General features: G+C 36.4%; 1 protein-coding gene across 1 annotated transcript in view; it reads left to right on the top strand.

Moving 5' to 3' along the window:
* Positions 1-18118, top strand: part of STX7 (syntaxin 7) — a 33060-nt gene extending 14942 nt beyond the window's left edge. The window contains exons 4-10 of the mRNA XM_063443238.1: positions 341-431; positions 2200-2337; positions 9109-9158; positions 11342-11444; positions 13472-13544; positions 14106-14188; positions 15670-18118. Of these exons, the coding sequence (XP_063299308.1) occupies positions 341-431; positions 2200-2337; positions 9109-9158; positions 11342-11444; positions 13472-13544; positions 14106-14188; positions 15670-15765 (634 nt within the window). The 3' untranslated portion in view covers positions 15766-18118. The remainder of the gene's footprint in view (positions 1-340; positions 432-2199; positions 2338-9108; positions 9159-11341; positions 11445-13471; positions 13545-14105; positions 14189-15669) is intronic.
* The last annotated feature ends 4208 nt before the right edge of the window (positions 18119-22326 follow it).

Below are 22326 nucleotides of genomic sequence, written 5' to 3'. Positions count from 1 at the left end.
AACAGGTTTTATTATGTACAGATTTAAAAGTATATGTTATTGATGTGTTTTATTTTGAGTGTGTGTGTATCATAACCTTAACATAAACGACTAGCCTTTGACGAAAAACCTATTGGAGCTTTGATGTAACTGGGTTCTCTCATGTAGAGAAATCAATAAGGTATATCATCAGGTCATGGATTACATGATCATAATACTTTAAACTGGGTTGTGTGTAAACCTTAAATCGGGTGTATTTTTGATCATTGTTTCCCTTTATCAGTGTTTGTTGATATTTTAAGTAATTTAATGGTTTTATTAAGGCATGAAATAGATTTCAGTTATGGTTTGGTTTTTTTAGGCAGCAGAAGGTGCAGGATACAAACAAGATTGCCAAAGATACAGATAAATACTTGAAAAAATTTGTCTCTTTGCCATCGGATATTGATCAGGTAGGTAAATTTGAGCAGTTCGTAATTGACATTTGACAACCTCACAGGTTTTTTTAATTGTAATACAATGAAAAGTTGTTGCTGCATCTTAAATGGAGTTGTTATTTTAAAGCACTATTGCTATTTAGACATTAGTAGTGAGAGACAACCGGGCAAATATCGGAGTGATACCACTAATAATTTCAATTTTACTCAATGTAATTTTGATACTTGGGAAACTAGCTTTTTCTTCATCTTTCTTTCACTTACCAATTGGGCATCCAAAACAGAATATATCTCCTGTATAGGGTCATATGTGAACACACAAGATCTATCTACCCAAAATTTTTTATAAAAGTCAAAATAGTGTAATACAGTCATTAGATTTGTTAAAATTACATTTTCAAGGTTAATCTCTCAGATATAGGTGAGAATAAAGGCTCATAATAAATTATGGTGTTTCTTGTCTGTAATGATCACTCATTGGGGTATATCTTAAGAGAGCTTGCAAACGCTGCAGGTCTTATGAACTGCAGCTTTTGTAAACACTCCCCTTTTTTCCCTGGAAGAAACTTTGACTTGGTGCTCACATTCACACACATACTGGCTTGTGCACCATTGCGTGCACTTGTGCTGGCTCGTGTACTTGCGTGCGCTGTAGGAAGGAATTCTCCCTGGCTGTTTGACAGAGGTTAAACTAGGGTATTCCTCACTTATAAAGCACTTCAGCAAGCTGAAATGCTATTTAGGTGTGGAGTCCCTTTAAGAGTGTAAGTGCTCCATAATATATGTGCATTCTATTGCATGGAGAAATTGGACAAAAAGCTATGGTGTTCTTAAAGTAACACTCCAAGAACCGTAACCACTACAATCTAGAATAGCAAAATTTGACCCAAATAGCAAAACTAGCAATTCTCACATTTACTGACCGTAAATTGAAATTTGGTTGTTCAAATTGCATGAACTTATCTCCATTAGTTCCATCTCATATAAAATATAGGATTTAGTTTTTTATCAAACACAGAATTTTAGCTGTAAACAAAATCTGGTAGTAGACATATTTGCTAGATAAATATTACTGATTTTTCAGATGAAAATACAGCGATATTCCTTGGCCACTGGCAATGCAGGCTGCCAGAAGTCGATTTGTTAAAATAATAATACATCAATAGAATAATATTAGTAAAATAAATTAATTAAATAAAAAAATAGCTGTTATTTATTGGGGTAAATGTGATCCCTCTATAAAGTTAACAATTTCTCCCCAGACATTGACTAGCAAAATGTTGCTAATTACTGTAATGACCGCTTGTATTAGACAGAACTGGCAACAGTCTACCTGCAATTTAGGTCCAACCAAATTTCGATCTTCATATTGCCATCATTTGATTCCGTATTTCAGCCGTTTAATTGCATCTTTTCATTTCTGTTTTCGTGTTTTATGTTACTTATATAAGGGGATTAGGGGAACTCCCCTTTTAAGGTGTGCAGCCGTTCTAAACTATATTTCTCTGTGGCTACGTAGCGCTGACTCTTCACCCCATTCCTGTTTAATTGCATCTTGACAGTTTGGAATTCAGTCACTATTCCAGTTAAAGGGACACGCTAAGAACCAGACCCCTCATCTCATTGAAGTGGTCTGGTTGCAGTGCCCCAGTCTCCTTAAAGGAATTCTATAGTGCCAGGAAAACAAACCAGTGTGTTTTGCTAAAGCTAGACATTTATTTATTTGTATTTTGTCATCTGAATGCATCCAGATAGTAACATATTATTTTTGTTTATTTTCCAGCGGCAGAGGAAATTACAAAAAGATAGACTTGTGAATGAATTCTCTGCAGCACTAACAAATTTTCAGAAGATACAAAGAAATGCTGCTGAAAGAGAAAAAGAGTTTGTTGCTAGAGTGCGTGCAGGATCCAGAATATCTGTAAGTAATAATAATATTGTTGTCTTCATGTGAATTTAATTTGGAAGCATATTGTGATGATGGCTTGAAATTGCATTGACTCTTAGGCTGTGGGAATAATGTAATGCATAATGACTAACAGGAAGTTTAGATATTGCAAACTGAAACATACACTATTTATTTGAAAGTATTTAAAGGAACATGCATCACTTGACAATGTATTTCTTTTTTCTTCAAACCAGCAAGCAAACACTTTTACACAAATAGAATAAAACTAAAATAAAGCAAGAAACATTTGCAAAATATGTAATAAACATTTATAAACTTTATCAGCTGCCAGTTTGCGATTTCTAACACACCTCTAAGCTAGGCAAGTTTTTTTTTTCAGCCCTCTTACCCTCTCATTTCCCCACCTATTTCTCATCCTACCCCCTTTCTTATGAATGCTCTAGTTCTAATTCACGTGCACGCGCATGATTTTTGCAAACCGATCAGCAAAGATGCTTAGAGTCAGGGAGACATAAGTGACAAAGAAAAAAAAAGAGCACGTGTAACAACTGATCATATGTGTGTTTATATAATATAAATGATGTATGTGTATATCTGTGTGTGTATTTATGGATATTTGGTCAATTCACTGATAATATAAAAACCTATTATTTTCAAGTCATGTAGCAGCAGTACAGGAGGGATTTTCAAACTAAAGCTGCATGAGTAGCCTCTAAATATAATAGGTTAGTTAGGCAATCCCCTCCCCTTCACACTTTAAATAGTAGCTCAGAAAAGGGCCCCCTAGTTTTTACTTGTCCCAATCAGTAGACTCTTTGTTGGTGGCTGTTTCCTGTCTTTATGGTAAAGTAGGCACATGCTGCTACTCAATAGTTCCTCAGGCCGTGAACTTAGTGGCTTCCAGCTCAGACCCAATAGAAGTTATAGATCATATGTGGACATGCAGTTCTATAGTATGTGCATGGAGGACTTTGGGGTTTGTTGCACCAAAATTCTTCAGACCTGGAGATTGCGCACAATGGTGGAATGTTGCGTTACACTACTGTTCCTTTACTTTACTATGCATGTGCAACAGGAATGCTGATTTTGAATTTGAATGCCTGTCTGACAGCAAGAATGCTTGTCAGTATAGGAATACATTGTCACCAGTCCCCCGACATGTTTCAGAGGTCTAGAGGTAGGGAGTGTTTTTTTCTTTGACCTTAAAGGCTTCTGTTTGTTGCTTTTTTACTGCTACAGCAAAGTTTCATTGTATTACAGAAGAAACAACCTTCTGCTCCAAAACTGAAGGCAACTTGTAAAGCTAGCCTGTATCAATTGTGCCACTTTTCTGCCTGATGATTGTAAAAAGAAAATATGTAATTGCAAAAGCTTTAAAAAGGCAAAGCAGAAGGAGATGCATCCTTTACTGAATTGGTTTTATGAGAATATATCCCAAACTGTTAAAAGTTTTAAACAAACAGCAGTTAATTCCAAGGAGTCTACATCTGTCCTAAACAGACCTATCAAGAGCTTTAGAGCTTTCATCAGTTGAATGTTTCCACTCTTCTTTTCAGTCAAGAGTCTTTTTCAGATTCTGGTTTTCCGGTGGAGGAATTGAATCAATTCATTAAAGGGACACTATAATCACATGAACAACTACAGCTTACTGTATTTGTTCTGGTGAGTATAATCATTCCCTTCAGGCATTTTCATGCAAACGCTGTTTTTCAGAGAAAAGGCAGTGTTTACATTGCTCCCTAGGGACACCTTCAGTGGATACTGCTTAAAGGACCACTATAGGCACACAGACCACTTCAGCTCAATGAAGTAGTCTGGGTGCCATTTCCATTTAGTGTTAACTCTGCAGCTGAAAACATAGCAGTTTCAGAGAAACTGCTATGTTTACACTAGGGTTAATCCAGCCTCTAGTTGCTGTCTCACTGACAGCTGCTAGAAGCGCATCCGCGCTTCTTACTGTAAAAATCATGGTGAAAAGACGTTGGACGTCCATAGGAAAGCATTGAAAAATGCTTTCCTATGGACTGTTTGTATGCGCGCACGCTCTTGCCGCTCATGTGCATTCGGATCTGACGTTGGGCCGATGGAGCCCGGCGCTGGAGAAAGGTAAGTGTTTAACCCCTTCAGCCCAGTGGAAGTGGGACCCTGAGGGGGGGGACATATAGTGCCAGGAAAATACGTTTGTTTTCCTGGCACTATAGTGGTCCTTTAACCCCTTAAGGACACATGACATGTGTGACACGTCATGATTCCCTTTTATTTCAGAAGTTTGGTCCTTAAGGGGTTAAATGGCCAAAAAATGGCCAGTGGAGATGCTTCCTGGGGCAGTGCTGCACAGCGGATCGGGGGTGGGACCAGTGCCGGCAGTCCTGCGCGGCCATGGAAATTAGGTAAGTTTTAATCTCTTAAAAGGAGGCTAAATGAGGGGAAGCCATCTAAATGGTGGTTTTAACACTATAAGGTCAGGAATACATGTTTGTGTTCCTGACCGTAAAGTGTTCCTTTATATACGTTATTGCAGTAATCCTCTCAACACCCTATGTTCCTATGCGTCCAGCTTGTCTTGTTGCAAACTCTTTGCTGTTAGTCAATCTATTGTGCAGAGCTGCTGAATTTGTTGGCGCTTTATAAGTAATAATAATAATTGAAGATGGGGAAACTCAAAAGAAAAAGGGAAAAAGCTTTCATGTGCACCCAAGATTCTTAAATCTTATCAATCGTCAATGGAATTACCCAGGGAGGACTTTATTTCAAAGCATTTTGAACAAATTTTCAAACTACAGCATTCTAAGAATTGGGAAGAGTTGCTGAAAGTGAATGTGCAAATCGCACAATTATCAAAGAAAACTACCATTCCCATTGGTGAAATAGCTGTCCCATTTACAAACTAGTAGAAACTTCATGCTGAAGAAATTTACAAGCTTCAGTTCTTCAGAGTAAAGACATTATTTCAGGAGCCTCGGTGGCAAGAGCTCAGATTGTCTGGTTACAGTCTTTGAAAGATTGTATTATAGGAAGTTCAGACAAAGAATTTGAAGGTTTTTCTGGTAGAACTTAAAGGGACACTCCAGTGTCAGGAAAACAATCTGTTTTCCTGGCACTGCAGGTCCCCTCTCCCTCCCCCCCTATCCCCGGTTGCTGAAGGGGTAAAAACCCCTTCAGTCACTTACCTGAGACCCCCACCGATGTCCCTCGGCGATGGTTTCTGTTCGCCGCCGCTCCTCCTCTTCCTTAGGTCAGCCGGTGGGCGAGACTGATCCCGCCGGCCAGCTGAGGAGTCCTAATGCGCATGCGCGGCAATGCCACGCACACGCATTAGAGCTCTCCATAGGAAAGCATTGAAAATACTTTCAATGCTTTCCTATGGGGAATTGAGCAACGCTGGAGGTCCTCACACAGCGTGAGGACGTCCAGCGACGCTCTAGTGTGCTATGGAGCAGGAAGTGCCCACTAGTGGCTGTCTAGTAGACAGCCACTAGGGGAGGACTTATCCCTGCAAGGTAATTATTGCAGTTTGTAAAAAACTGCAATAATTACATTTGCAGGGTTAAGGGTAGTGGGAGTTGGCACCCAGACCACTCCAATGGGTAGAAGTGGTCTGGGTGCCTACAGTGTTCCTTTAAAAGAAGATCCATAATACTTTACTCCTCACCTTGTTTTCTAAGAATTAACCTTGCAGCTTCCAGGCAGTCAGCATCTGCAGAGTTTCTGTCCTGAGACAGTAAGCTCACAATTTGCTAAGGCCATCTGTTTTGACTCCAAGAACCAACTTCGATATGGCCAATATGGAATGATGGCCATTACCTTGTCTGGTCTAATATCTTGTAAAATTTGAGCTATAAGGGCAATTGGAGCAAAAACATGAGCTCAGCTTGAATTCCCAGGACATCACCAGGCTGTAAAAAAAAAAAAGAAAAGAAATTCCAGACGATCCTTCCTGAATAGGTAGGGTAACATTGGCACTTGTCCGGTTTTAGTTTGCTGCCATGAGATAGATACCTGGGAGACCAGACAAGGTAATGGCCATCATTCCATATTGGCCATATCGAAGTTGGTTCTTGGAGTCAAAACAGATGGCCTTAGCAAATCAGTCTCGCCCACCGGCTGACCTAAGGAAGAGGAGGAGCGGCGGCGAACAGAAACCATCGCCGAGGGACATCGGTGGGGGTCTCAGGTAAGTGACTGAAGGGGTTTTTAGGGGGTGGGAGGGAGAGGGGACCTGCAGTGCTAGGAAAACAGATTGTTTTCCTGACACTGGAGTGTCCCTTTAAGTGCTACCAGAAAAACCTACTACTAAAATCTATTTAAGGATCTGGAACAAATTCCTTGTGTGGCGCAGAGACCGTGACTGCTTCAATTTATCACCTCCTATTCAAGTTATACTTAAAGACTTTTTAAATTGTATTATTTTTCTGCAGGCCTCAGTGAAGCTACCCTGAAAGTTCAAGTCTGAGTTTTTAGTCATTTTCTCGTTTTTGATTTGGCCTCCAACATTTTTGTTCAGGCTCTTTGACTTCAATGTCCACTTCAGAAATCCTTATTTCCGGCATGTTATTTATCTCTGGTTCTTAATGCTCTCTGTGACTTTCTCTTTGGAACCATTGGACAAAGTCTCTATGAAGATGTTTTCTTTGAACACCAATTTTCTCATGGCAATTACATCTACTAAACGAGTTGGTGAACTCAAGAACTTTCCTCCTCTTTGGAATTCACTATTTTTCATCAGGATAAAGTAGTACTTTACCCTAAACCTGTTTTGTGTTGGGGTGTTTTTGTCAAAAGTCAACACACATCAATCTCCTCATTTTTTTATATTTTTTATCTTCTCCTAAGGTTTCTCTTGTTGGATGTAAAGAGAGCTCTGGAGATTTATCTCAAACAATCAGCAGCATTCATGTCTTCTGGTCATCTCTTTGTCAATTGTTAGGTAGCGTATAAGCGCAAAGAGGCTTCCAAAGCCACAATTGCAAGATGGTTAACCAAGGCCATTAATATGGCTTATGAAGTCACAGGTCAACCATCTTTCAACACTTATCAAGGCACATGCCACTAGAGCATGGATAGGCAACCTTCAGCACTCCAGATGTTGTGGACTACATCTTCCATAACAAAGCATCATGGGAGGTGTAGTCCAAAACATCTGGAGTGCCAACGGTTGCCTATGCCTGCACTAGAGCAATGGAGACCACTTGGGCGGAAAAAGCATTGGCCTCTCCTCTCCTTCAATACCTTCATACTTCACTACAGGCTAGACATATTTTCTTCCTCAGAGGCTTCTTTAGGGTATAAGGTGCTCCAAACTGATGTTATCTGACTGATATCCCTCCTCTACTGCTGCTATATGACCGTAAATTCTTTTTTCCTTAGTATACTGGCAGTTCAGATTTCCCTCCCTTTTGTAATGAAGTATTTTTGTATTATTTAGTCTCTTTATTCTTGCTATTTTGCTGGGAACTTCTCAGAGATCTTAAAATTGCAAATACGCTATTCCAGGATTCTTAGGGATCAGACACTCATTAGTTATATCAGTGTCCACCCTCTGGAGTGGGCATGGAAAGTGCAAGGAAGAAGAAGCAGGTAAATATGAAAAAATAATTTTACCTGCTTTTTTTAGCCTGCAGAGTTAGACAATTGCCTCATAAAAAGATAAATATTTTGAATGAGACTGTTGTCTCAAAGTGATGCATGCACCTTTAAAACATGAATCCGTAAATAACAACACTCATGGTTTCGAGTACCATGATGTTTTTTTTTTATTCACCTTTTTTCCTGATTACATAGCTTTCCTTTACAATTTACCAACTGATTCATATGCATACTAATTCCAAAGGTTTGGTGTATTAAGAAGATGTTCTAAATAAGCAGAAATTCTAAAGTTTGTCTTTTAAAATTCTACAAGGATGAGTAGTGTAGCTACACCGAGAAACAGATAAATATCATGAATTATATACAGGCTAATGAAATGTGTTTACAACACAAATGCATAAATGAAGAAAGCTGAGGGATGGTGCTTGCAGCCTAATGGCACCATAACCACTAAATTGACATCTAGTGTTTCTGGTGCCTAGACTGCTCTTCTGTAAAATAATTTGTTTTTATAAACCAATCTTACCCCCATGTATTAATAAAATATGATGGCATTCTATTCAAGCAGACTATTCACTTAGGTCTCAATTTAATATTTTTTGAATACACTTTTAAAATGATTTAATATTTCTAAAAGTATTTTAATGTTTTAAATATAAAATATTGATACATTTTTATTTGATGTATTATTTTACATTTTAATATTTATATTTTTTTAAATCCAAAATATTACATCCTTTGAAAGCTTATGCAAAAATATAAAATCAAGTCCTTATCTGGGAATATTTTTTTATATTTTTAAATGTAATCTATCTTCAAATTATATTGGTAAAGTGTTTATACATTCGGTTTCCAAACATGAATGCAACTGTTATGTTTTATTGTTTTTTTTCCTTCTTATGATTTTTTTTCTTTTATTCCATATTCTTTTAATTCATTTCCATAGTTCTTCTTAGGCAAATACAATAAAACTCAGAATGAATTGTATCTTTCCCATTCCAGTTTTTAATTTGATAAATACAGTAGTAGTAGCAGTTGATGCTATTGTTGATGTATTGGTCTGTGTATGTGTAGACTGATACAAATGTAATGTTACACCAATGGAATGCTTTACTTACTATTTTACATATTGTTTATCAAAACATTATAAACTGCAAATTATGGTCTTAAGTCTAAAAATGTTCTTTGTTAATATAGGGGGGTCTCCCAGATGATGGGCAAAAAGCTACATTGGTCAGTTGGGAAAGGTAAGCAATTTTTTATTTTTATACTTTTATTATATAGTCCCTGCTAGTGCTGTTTGTGCATTTTAACACTCTTTTATATGTAAAGGGACACTGTAGGCACCCACACCACTTCAGCTAATTGAAGTTGTCTGGGTGCTGTGTCCCTATTGCACTTCGTGCTGCAATGTAAAACCCCTTCAACAGGGTTGTTTTCCCGACACTATATGAATCCTTTAAGGTAAGGTTTTTATACTATTAAAATGACTTTATCTTACTGTGAGTAGCCATTATAATTCAACATAGCAATTATTTATGGCTATCTAGTGGTTAAAATATTAGTCACTTGGGTAATTCTAGCTTGGTGTTGAGAACATTTATCCATTCATAGGTATTAGTGTAATGGTTTCAATTTGCAAGGTCTGGGAATTGTACCTGATGAAAAATAGAAGGATGTTTACCAATAAGAAGCAAAGAATGACCTGTTAATAAAACCGTTCTGTAAAGCTTTTTCATGCTCAAATAAACATATCAAGAAAAATAAATACATTTAACAGGTATTCCAGAATAAGGTGCTTTCAGCACCAGGGTTGAATTGTATGCTTTGACCTAAAAAAACAAACAAACCTGACTCCTATCTTTATCTGGCGCCTAGATTTAAAGCAGATTTGTCAAGCCCTGTGTTAGAGGACCTAGTAAATCTAAAACTTTATCTTTACAATTTCAATGCGAATTTTAAGCCTTTCTTGATATTCTAGACAGGTTAAAACCAGAAACTGTGTGTTTTCTGGATCTACTACAGTGTTGCACACACTTATCAGGAACGAATAACCTGGGCATTTGCCCAAAGTTTGTTTTATATTTAACTTTTCTTACTCTTCTTAACTTATTTAGGGACATGACCCAGCTAAGACTTTTCTACCAACCGTGGATGCTGCAGGGGTTTTTCACCTTTACCGGTCATTTCTGTAAACTTGTAAAAAATAGCCCATCTTATTGGGCTGAACATGTTTTCTGGGATAGGATAATTCCTATTTTTTTTAAACCAGGGAGATGGTCTCCCTTGTGATCTGTAAGATCTGTGTCCTCTGTCTTATTAGTAGGTATTTTTTACAATGGCATCCTTGGTATTCAATTCAGAATAATCAGAATTATGATAAATTCAACAAATAGGGAGTGCAATTTATACTACCCCAAAAATCAATAAGATATATTTATTTTAGCTTTCCCCCCTCATATAATAAAGTAGATCTTGGGACACAACAAAAGGTATAAAGATACAGCGTAACAATGTTTAAATATTTGGTAAAGATTGGAGGGAATAATTACATAGAATCATAGAATGTGGCGGCAAATAAGAAACATCCGGCCCATCTAGTCTGCCCAATTTTTATATATACTTTCATTAGTCCCTGGCCTTATCTTATAGTTGGGATAGCCTTATGCATATCCCACGCATGCTTAAACTCCTTTACTGTGTTAACCTCTTCTACTTCAGCTGGAAGGGCCACTGACATTTTGCAGAGCCTTATATAAAAGGCTGGGACTAAAATCTTTTTCATGTAGTTTTATATTCTTCCACTCTTTCCTTGATTGTTTTGCTTTCCCACAATTGGGAATAATAGAGAAACCTCTGTGGATAACTCCACTTTAATTAAGCATAGAACAAGCAAATAAAATGGCACATCGCATTTCGACTTATCAGTCTTCTTTCTGCATTCTGGCTCCGTTGAGGTTGCTATACTCCTTGAAGAGTATTTTAAAAAGTAAACTTTGTTAGCATGGTCCCCCCCACACCTCAAAGAAAAGAAACAATAGAAAAACTTGCCTGCAATCCCACACTAAAGCAAGTTGTCCCTGCAGTCCTACCCTCCTCCAGTGATGTCATTCCCCATTATTGCAGGTGTAGGGATATCTTGGAGAACTTTACTTGAGTGGCATGGAGTGAGGGAGCTTTGCCACCATTAGTCTGACTGGCTTAGAGTATGAATGTTCACACACAGTGACTAATTAGAAAAAGTGCCCGCAGACTACCTCTTGCTAAAACAAACAAAAAAAAATGCAAAATATTCAGGGCCACAGGCAGAAATGTGTGTGGATATTCCCAACCCCTCCCCCACCCCCTGTTATTTCTGGAATAACACTGCCATTTATATCCATCACACATATTTAATTTCAGTGAGTGACCAGTTATTGTCTTATTTCAGTGAAGGTCAATCTCAAACACAAGCAACAATGCAAGAAGAAATAATCACAGATGATGACCTACGTCTGATAGAAGAACGTGAATCCGCTATACATCAACTTGAGGTCTGTATTCTTTATATTCCACTAAAATAATTTATTTAAAAAAACAAACAAAAAAAACACTCAACAGTGACCCAAAATTCTGTTCCTGTTTTCAGCTCCATCAGAATTCAGCCATTGCCCTTAGAGCCATGCTAAAACTAGCCTCTCATTATGTACAAGGATAATAAATTGTCAAATTGTTTTAGAGGTTTGCTTTTTACCTGGCACCTTATCTACTATGGCATGCTGTAGTGGTTATTGTGCTTAGAGTGCATCTTTAAATATTTCAGTTTAGATTAAAAGAACGCACCAAGGAACGCACCAAGCAACACTCCAATACAGTTTGACACTTACCTGGATCTCTCCAGGCGCTTGCACCACATCCAGTCTTCTCAAAGCAGGAGATGCTGGATGCCAATTTAGAGCTGGAGAACTTTTCCAAACCGGCTATTTTTACCGTGTTTTTTTTTCCATTCAGATTTAATTTGTGGAAACCCAGAGTTTCATGAATAAGCCTGTAGGCATCGACTCTTGGTTCTCATCAGCTGTCAAGTTCAACATCAAAGAAAGATAGATAGATAGATATATATATATATATATATATATATATATATATATATATATATATATATATATAATACAATACAATACAATGCTAAACAAAAATCAGCACTCTATTCAAGCCATAAGACTTGCTTTTCCCACAGAAATTACAAATTTGCAGTGATGTTACTACCGCAAAGGATTCTGGGTGGGCATATGCAAATTAGTTCAAGAAAGAATCAAATTTTTGCCTCGTTCCATTATAAACATGGATTCTTTTGAGTCTGTGTTTGCTGTATACAACCGCTTTGAAACAAAACTTAGGAAAAGATGCAAAGCCAGTGAACCACTCATGGACAGCTGTACCTCCATGCCTCAAAGCTAGCCAGTAACCAACCTCATGCTGATGATTTGCATTAACAATGAAACAGCTGTACGCGAGTGGTTCACTGGCTTTGCATCTTTTCCAAAGTTGTGTTTCAAAGCATATATATGATTTCATAAGTTGATCTTTTAGCTTTCTTAATTAAAATATACAATTCACTCTATTTGCAAAATAGAAATCCATTTTGGTGAATTTAATGCAGTTCCTTGTGTTTACCACTAGATGGTGGCAAAGCATAAGAGGATTTGTGCTCTCCCGTGATGGTTGCCAAACATATGTCATTATTTAGAAGTTAATTGTGAAAAATTATTTAGTATCATAAAATCCTTTTTAATATGTATCTCCCCTCCACTTCTGTCTCCAGCATACCAGTGTTTAAAAACCGCAATGTACAAAGGCACAGTGTGCACAAACTGCACGTAGAGATGTGACTGTTATCAAAAATATTGTGTTTATTCATAAACAAAATCTCTTACATTGTGCACAGTGTCAGATTTCTCATAGAATCAGCTAGGGACCATAAGTCTTTGCTGCGCCTGATTTCAAACTCCTCTTTTGTCCATGCACTGCCCTTGTAGGAATCCTTCTCAGGCACTTTTTATAACTTGTAAATGTCAGCAGGGTCTTGTATATCCAAACATGTTGCACTCAAATTAGTTTTTTTTAATGGTTGTGACCTATACAAGGGGTACCCAAGATAAGTTGACTACGTACACTGAAAGGACATCAGGACACTTATTTTAATGTAAAAAAAGCAATTCAGTGTAAACAAGATTAGATAACTAAACAACTAGTACTTTATTTTCTTCACGACAGTACACGTGCTATATATCTTATATAGCACGTCTACTGTTGTGAAGAAACAACAGTAGACGTCTACTGTTGTGAAGAAACAACAGTAGACGTGCTATATAAGATATATAGCACGTCTACTGTCGTGAAGAAAATAAAGTACTAATTGTTTACACTGGATATACTGGGTTTGCATAATCCCTTGTCTTAAAGTGCATAATGATAAAACTGAATTTACTCACATTACATCAACCCAAAGCGTAGAATTTGTTTGATATGAGTTATAGTTTCCGGCACATGGTTTTATATATTTTCTATTATTTTACAGGAGGATATTAGAGGCATAAATGACATATTTAAAGACTTGGGCATGATGGTTCATGAACAAGGAGATATGATAGGTAAGTTTTGTCAACCATATGGATGTGTGAAGGAACATAGTAGAGAAAATTTGGTTTTGGTCCTGCAGATTCTAAAGCAATCTATTGACTCCCTGGCAATTGTAGAAATATCTGCAAATGATATTTGGGGTATTCTTTGTCACAGACAGTTTAATAAGTTTTAATGTAAATCTCTCAAGTATTAAGAATAAGATCATTACAATATTTTTTTATGAGAACACTGCTTTTTAGCTGGCCACTTTTCTTTTAGGTACTTTTATTTCAAATAGTAAAAAGATTGTATAAACAAGGATTAAGGTGCATCATTTCTGAATTGTGTATCCTTCCCTACATTGTCTACCTTACATCTATATTCAACAATAGACAGCCAGAGCATATATCCCTGTGTTTGTTATATGCAAACTATAGACATAACTGGTATGTATGAGTTAGTTGTCATTATAGTTACTTTATTGATGAGCAGTTGAAATTATGTTTTAATGTATGTTTCTTCTAATTGAAATAGAGCAGTGAATGTAAGACACTTTGTATTTTTAATAAATTAAACATTTTATCATTTAGATAGTATAGAGGCCAACGTTGAGTCTGCTGATGTCCATGTTCAGCAAGCTAACCAACAACTTGCAAGAGCAGCAGAGTACCAGGTAAGAACCCTGGAAATATACATTTCCCCTTTCCCAGTTACTTTCTTTACGTGGAGATTCCAGGCTGGGTATGATCCTTGTTTGCAAATTATTATAGCAACTTCCAGATGAACGTGCCTTGGTAGGTTGAGGGAGAGTGTATGGCATTCCTAAAACTTGAGTTGAGAGGAAGCAAGAGCAGGCATTAAGCAGGGAGAGGAGTCGGACTTCTAGCTGTGATAGTTCCTGGTGCCCTGTCCATTTAATATTGATATTCTTGTCGTGCAGCATGTGCTAATAGTCTGATTATTACACTGCTCAAGATTTCAAGGAATCAGTTAGTCTCGTTTATTGTACTTTTTGGTTGTTTTTTGAATTCATTAAACTTCTGAGAATTGTTAACAACGAAATGCAGGAGAATAGAGCCAAATGAAAAGCACGTTAATTTAGATAAGTAAATTTGGTGTTAGTAAATCTAACCCAATATTTATGATTCTCCTTCTCTTTCGAAGCACTTTACGACCCTGCTGTGCCAGGACTGAACTGGATTGTGATGTCAATTGCTAAATATTTAATACATTCATTGGGAAGGAAACCGAATATCACCAAACAAAATATAATGGATTAAGGGGCACTGTAACTGCTTGAACCATTCTCTGTTCAGTGTTAAACAGTTTTTAATGTGTTACTGCTACACAAGGCTCCCCAGTAGCTCCTTTGTGCTGCTTTGGCTAATTAAGTAAGAATTAGCCTGCGCAACTGTGGGCAGTGGTGATTGGCTGTGAGTGTAAACCGACCACTTTCAGCCTATCACAGCAGCTATTGCTGGTATGAATTGGTATGGCTACTGGAGAATGTACTCTCTATTTTAGCCATACATCCAGTTGATGCTGGGCTGTGGGTGGCCTGAGACCCTCATTCAGTGTTAAGCTACTGCAAAATGGTTTAATACTTAGTGGTGGGACAGCGACAGGGGACTTGAAGAATTAAAACAAATGTATTAAGATGAAATTGTTAAATTACCCTTGTGTCCCTTTAATACAAGTTATAGGTAACTGTTTATTTAATCGTGTAATTTCCCCTTTAAACTCCTTTTTTGGGGGTGTTTTTTTTCATCCAAGAGAGTGAGCAGTACAGCATGCATTTATATGAAATGTACAAAGTGCATGCTGTGGAAATAAGATCGCTCATAGCTCCAATTCTTTAAAAACGATAAAAAACTGCTGCATTTCCATGTAATGTATTGCATAATAAATGGAAAACACATTTGAATAGAGTGTTAATGGAAGATCTATATTTCATGATAGTTTCCCTTTAAATAATTAAAATCTTTGATAATAGAAACAAAGCAGGTGTTTTGACAGTCACTATGTTCTCCGTGCTAAAACTAATCTATGGTAGATGTCAATGAATGTTTGTTCTTTTTCACTGAATTTTTCTTTTAAAAAGTTGCCATGGATCAGGTGTTTAACTTTTAAATTTATTTTCTCCTTATGTTCTAGCGCAAATCAAGGAGGAAGATATGCATCATCATTGTTGTACTCGCTATTCTTGCAACTGTAATTGGACTGATTATCTGGGGATCCCTTAGAAACTAAGCTTCAAACATCTATTCTCCTTGAAACCTATACTTCAGTACTTTCTTACTACATGGAATAAGAAAGTTCAAATATATTGAAGAAAGAGAAGATGGGAAAAAAATAACAGTTAATGCCATGTGTACATATTTGTTGTTCTTAAACGGACACTAAGCATCATAACAATGAGAACTCGCTTTAGTGGTTATAGTGCCAAGAGTTCCTAGTGCTGTCTTACAGTAAACAGATTCAGAAAAGTTTGACACTTAATGGTCTCTGTTCAGCACCTGCATTGCTTATGGTCTGAACTGGTATGGTAAAGAAGAAGTCTTCACTTCTGTATTATCATACTAGCTCATACCAAGTATGTTTATGTTCATTTGCGGAGAGTGTCAGCTGACACTTAGTAAGAGTTGATATGAAATTACATGAAAAATAGTATGAACATCCACTTTAACAAACCATACTGGAAGCAGTGCAGGCTCTGAACAGAGAACTGTAGGTGTCAGACTGTTCTTAAATGCTTTGACAGTTTACTGTTGGGCAGCGCCAGGGACCTCCTGGCACCATAACCACTATAGCAAACCGTAGTGGTTATAATGCTTGGAATATCCTTTTAAATAGCAGTGCATGTTTGTGGACATGGGATTTGTTAACAAAGCACTGGGTTGTGAGTTTATAAATGCAACATTCATGCCAAGAGAGCTAGTTGTGCCTAAATTTAAAATTCAGCTGTCCATATGCTTCGTTTCACATTTATAAATTTTTCTTTTATAATTTCTTTTTTACATTTTTTTTGCACTAACCTATGTAAGCTTTAGAAATCCAGAATTTGCTTTTAAACAAAGTTACTAGTTTTCTAAGGGGTCGGAAATATGTATATCAGTTGTCTTAAAGCAGCATTGTCACAGTCTGGAACTTTGCAGATGGGGGGCTGGGGTAAAGGTGAGTTCTACTTACATAAACCTGTCCCTCTCAGGTGTTGCCATCTTCCTCCGGCGAGTGCAATTCCCTGCAGCCATCACTGGTGATGGCTGGGGGAATTGACATCTCCGCCCAGTGTCTAGAAGTGTCAGGCATAGGAAATATACAGAGATAAAGTAGTCCTTACTTTGTCTCTGTATATCTCTTGATTTTCAGTGAAATTCCAACAGAGTCAATGTAAAACAGTACAAAAGCTACACAAGAATATTTTGAATCGAATAAATGCTTTTGATTTGGCTTTGCACATTAGAAAATAAAAAAATAAAAAATCACAAAAAAAACCAAAATTCTTTTTATATCCCAAACCTATTCTACCATCTTTGTGAATTTATATGTAACATAAAAATTTGCTGTGCCTTTTTTTATTATTTTCATGTATAAATCACATGGCAACCTCTATATGAATCTTCTAATGTGCATGCACACCAATTACACAAAAGGGCTTATAATTCACTACTAGAACTACTTCACTGATATGTATTTATCTAGTAATGGCACTATTTTAGTTTGTTTTTTTTTCTTCAATATTACCCAAAGTGACACATTTTGGAGCTGCCGTGAAGAAATCTGTCTTCGGTATTACAAGTTGGCTGTGAATCAAAATAGTGACAGTCCAATTAATGGGCAAACACACATATCCAGCCTTTCTCCAATCACACATTCCCAATAACATGCATGGCTTCTTTTTTTTATTGTTTTTTTATGATAAAAGATTTGTTTAGTATCATACTCTAAAATATTGTTTTAGCTTGATATAGTGAAAGATGCCCAAAAGCCATGAACTACTCTGTGTCATCCTCTGGTAGAAAAAGGTATGATCATTTCTTGTGACAACTCTCTGTAAATTGTTTGATTTACATTGTTTTACGCTCCTTGAACCCTTTTTGCACATTGGTTTAAAATAGTCTTCCTCACACACCTATAGGTGTTGTCATATGGGGAAAAAAAGATTAGATAATTATGAATCCATATTGCTCAACAAGGCCCCATTAGGGTCCAAGTGACATTTGCAAACCCTTGGTAATCACTAATGTCCATTCTGCTGCAAATACTTCCCCCCTCTCTTATACTGGACCCATAGTATCTACTGTACATTGAAACCTCCAGTATATACAAATGGCCCACGATTTTCAAAGGTCAGTGTAGTGTGTGATGTTTATTTCAGTGACACCCCCATCATTCCCATAAAACTTGTCACAACATTTATTTTTAGTATATATACTGTATATGTGACATTTGAATATTTAAGAAAAGAGATTTGAACCTGCCTTTGGCTTAGTAAACCGTAATGCAAAGGGAACAAGTCCTCTATCGTTTAAATATATATTTGATGTATGCCCAGTGACTGTTTTTATGTATAGGAAGACCTATACTTGCCTCCAAAGCAGGATAAACTTTGGAACACTGACTTTGCTTGGCCCAAAAACCCCATTCCTATGTGAAGAATGGAGGGGCGGGGGGACAAACTGTTATCTACCTCGGGCCCTGTGAGATCCTATTCCTTCTCTGCCTGCCTCTTAAAACGTTGATTTCCCCAGTTAGGTAAAGGGCCTATTTTAAAAGTGGCTGGATTTGATTGGCCTTCAGTATCTCTCATAGTGTTGATATATCCTATTGCAATTTAAGAGCCTTAGGTTAGCGGAATATCAATGCAGAAGAAAGAGTCCCTTTAACCGAACATGTTCACAATCCGAACGTACAGCCCATTATATATAAATAATAAATCTATATTGTTCCAACAGAATTATAAGTCAGAGCATCATTCAAGTTTTATAAAAAGGGTATTTAATGTCATAGTCCTGTTCAGATTTGTAATGATTATTATCTGAAAGAGATTTTTAAACATCTCTGTATTTGTACGTTTGGTGGAAATTCAGTGTATATAGTTTGTTCTCTATATCTGCACTGTAACCATAGTTTAGGTAAATGCCAAAAATGCTATTTTAGGTTTTAGTAAGATGTGTAGACAAGCATGCCTCATAGTGGGGTTACCTGCAATTTACTCATCACAGTATGTTTATATATTACTGGCAGTAATACTTTTCATTGTGCAAGTTCTTTGTGTATGATTTACTGCAAGTCTCTTTTATGGCTCTTTTTATTTATATATATATATATATATATATATATATATATATATATATATATATATATATATATACGAAATATTAGTCAAATCAAAAAATAGGACTGACTTCACGTAGCCAGGGGAATCGTAAAGAGATGATGTTGAAATGATATATGAGCCTTTAGAATGCCAAGGCATCTTTGCAGTGGTAGCTCTTCAACATCTGGGAATCTACTTTTTGAGCTCCCCTGATGTAGACCAACCATCCTATGGGAACACGTTTTGTAAGAACATTTGTAAACCTGTAAAACTGTTAATAGAACACATCCATGTAACCACGAAAAATAAAAACCCAGTGCTTTTTTGACTGCTGACAGCTGCCCTAAAGCTATTTTATAGTAGTGTATGTATAGAGATTGCTCTCTCCCTTATGTTGCTCATTTTATACATGTATAATAGATTATAGTTGCTCTAATTAGAAAGACTGTTAGCATTACACATTATGGTTGTTCTGCCTAATCTATAATTTCCCTTTATTATCACTTTACAATTTTTTTCCCTCTACATTGCTTTGCAAAACAGTTAAGTATAATCTAAACGTATTCCTTATTCCATTTAGGTATTGTATGGATTTATGATTCACAAGCCAATCACATGTTGTGAATGAAATTACATACAGAGTACCTGTCAGCAAGATTTTAGCATTTAGCACTTAGTCTCTATTGTGTTTTTTTTTTTTTTAATGTATGTGTATGTGCCTGTTTTAAAAGCTGGGAATATATATATATATATATATATATATATATATATATATATATATATATATATATATGTGTGTGTGTATATATATATATGAAATATTTCTTATGCAACAGAACATTTGTTTAATTTTTTGGCGTAAATCCGTATTTAAAAAACAATTGAAAGACAGACAAGTGAAAACAAGACTGTGTGTATGTGTATTCCATATAATATATAAAGCAAAGAGCAAGATGAGCTGTCGAGTCTCCTATCCTAAGGTAATACTAGTTTGCCAGGAGTATAGGAGATTTTCAGGTATTCTCACATTGTTGGAGTGATTGCTATAAAGAGTATGATGACTATACCAATGTGTAAGAAGATATTTGTAGTTATGTTGGGCTATCATAAGGTGACATATTTCCTGATCATTTTTGTACACTGTTAGAGGCAGTAGCTTGTTAATGAAAAATATTAAACCTAGTTTTGTTCAGAGTAAGAGGAAGATTGTGTAATAAACAGTTGAGTACGGTCTTGCAGGCAACTACATTTTAAATAGATCAACTTGTGAGAGGAATGGTTTTACCCCCTAAAGTACAACATATCTTACTGGTCAATTATGTTGTTAAGCCTTTGTTGTCAAGTTGTGATATTCATTATTCAGGATATAGCAATACACAAGAAGTGTAGCAAAGGAGTTTATAGCGACTTGATCGGATAGCGTGGTGAGACATTAAGCACATTTCCCAGCCACAGGTTGTGTTAATTTTTGTAGCAATAACTGTTTTATGTGAGTGTTAATACTTTAATTCCTTAGATTAAATAGTTTGTTCTATTTTCCCAGTCAACACTCAATCAGTTATGGGGGCAGTGGGTAGTAAAAAGCAGAGCAGTGTTTAACAGAATAATGTGATTTGCCTATCTTTATGATGCTGAGGTTAAGTAGTCTATTAAGTTTAAAGGAACGCTATAGTAAAAGGAATACAAACATGTATTTCTGTCACTGTAGTGTTAAAAGCGCAGTTTAGGCCCTTGGCCCTCCTAGACACTCCTTAAAAAGTTAATAAGCTTACCTTTATTCTAACAATGTGCAGGTCCACCTCCTTGGCTGAGATCGATTAGAGTTGACTATTTTAGCCAAGCCAATGCTTTCCTATAGGAAAGCATTGTAAAGCTATTGCGCATTTGTGGAAAAACGCAGCACTGCGCCAATCAGCAACTCATAGAGATTTATTGAATCAATGCATGTATGAGGGACAATCAGCACATTCATGCAAAGCGTGGAGACACTGAGTGCGTGTATATATGTGGTGTAGCATTCACTGTTTGTGATGTAGAGGTTTTGGATTTAGTGCATCTCTATTAGAAGAAGCTGATTGGTGGGTCATGGCGCATGCACCCAAGTTCAGCAATGCTTTAAATAGACACCTCAGAGAGTGAACTAGTGGAGTAAGTGTGGAAAGCATCTCAGAGAACTTTGCTTCATTTTGGATTCAAGGTATGTTTTTATCTTATTGTAATTATACATTTATATATAATTTTTTATTTTATTATTTTTTTTTACCAAAAAGTGGGGGGACGCCAAGTGCCCAGTAAGACTATTATTAAAATAAAAAAGTAAACCTTTTCAAATTTGTTTCCTGCTTTGTCTTTCTACTTTTGAAAATCTGGTTATATTTAAGAGGCACACATCCTAAACCTTTTTTCAATAAAAAAATGTCATTGGTATGGGTGCCCTTTATTGCCATCAGTGAGTGGAATCTTAGCTATAGTGCTTGGGAAGGGAAATAATGACATTCATATTACTATATGTATCCAACTTGGAATTTTCTTCAATGATCCCCAAGATGATCTATTCACTTACGTGATGATGCCCACTGGGACAAATACTTTAGATATACTTGCCTGAACACCTCTCTTCTTTGAAATGTTATTTTCAACTTCGACTTGCTTAGTGTTTTCAGTCCGAAGCGACACCACTGGTGTATTCACACATGAGCAACAACACAAAAAATGGTTGTATGGGAAATCCTGTATTACAGCAAATACTGAATAGATCGTCTTGCTGAGAAGCAAATGGATACCAAAGGGATTTATTGCACATTTAGTCTGAAGATGCCTGTTTCCATTTGCTAGCATGTAATCACTGATGGGAAATTTCAAGATATGCAGGTAGAAGTTGACCCAAACTCTTTTACCGTTTTACAAAATAGTCTTAGCCATAAAAAGGGGCAATCTCCATTTTTGTCTTATAGCTTCATATACTATATTATGATCAGGAAAAAAAAAGTGAGAATGCTACAGTTAAACCACTGATGTAGACAATGTTTGCTGCTGCCGATGGGAGGAATGAATGGATTCTAACATTATTTCTATACATTGCTATAAAACATTTGCTTCACTAAACATAGTAGATATTATACCTAGGACCAATCTATGCTTGGCAGTACTGGACAACCAAAGTAATACTTGATCACATTGTAGAACAGTATTTTTATTTTAAAACATGGTTCTATCCAGATATGCAAGTTTAATATATGACAATATGCTCACTCTGGCAAAATGATCGGCATGCTCAACATGTCAGCATTTCCAGCTTAAATATAGTTGACCATATTATGGAGCTATAGTATAGCCACTTAGAATGCTGCAATCTTTGAGAGGCATGTACTAATAAAGTGCTGAAAAACCCAAACATAATATAATTACTTTTTTTTTAATTTTTTTTATTTTATCTAGCACTTATTTAGTGTTTTAAGGAAATAGTGAGTAATTAATACTGCATGCATGTA

Source organism: Pelobates fuscus, chromosome 2 (assembly GCF_036172605.1).
Source record: "Pelobates fuscus isolate aPelFus1 chromosome 2, aPelFus1.pri, whole genome shotgun sequence".
NCBI classification, from domain to species: domain Eukaryota; kingdom Metazoa; phylum Chordata; class Amphibia; order Anura; family Pelobatidae; genus Pelobates; species Pelobates fuscus.
This window is presented reverse-complemented; position numbering and strand designations above follow the sequence as displayed.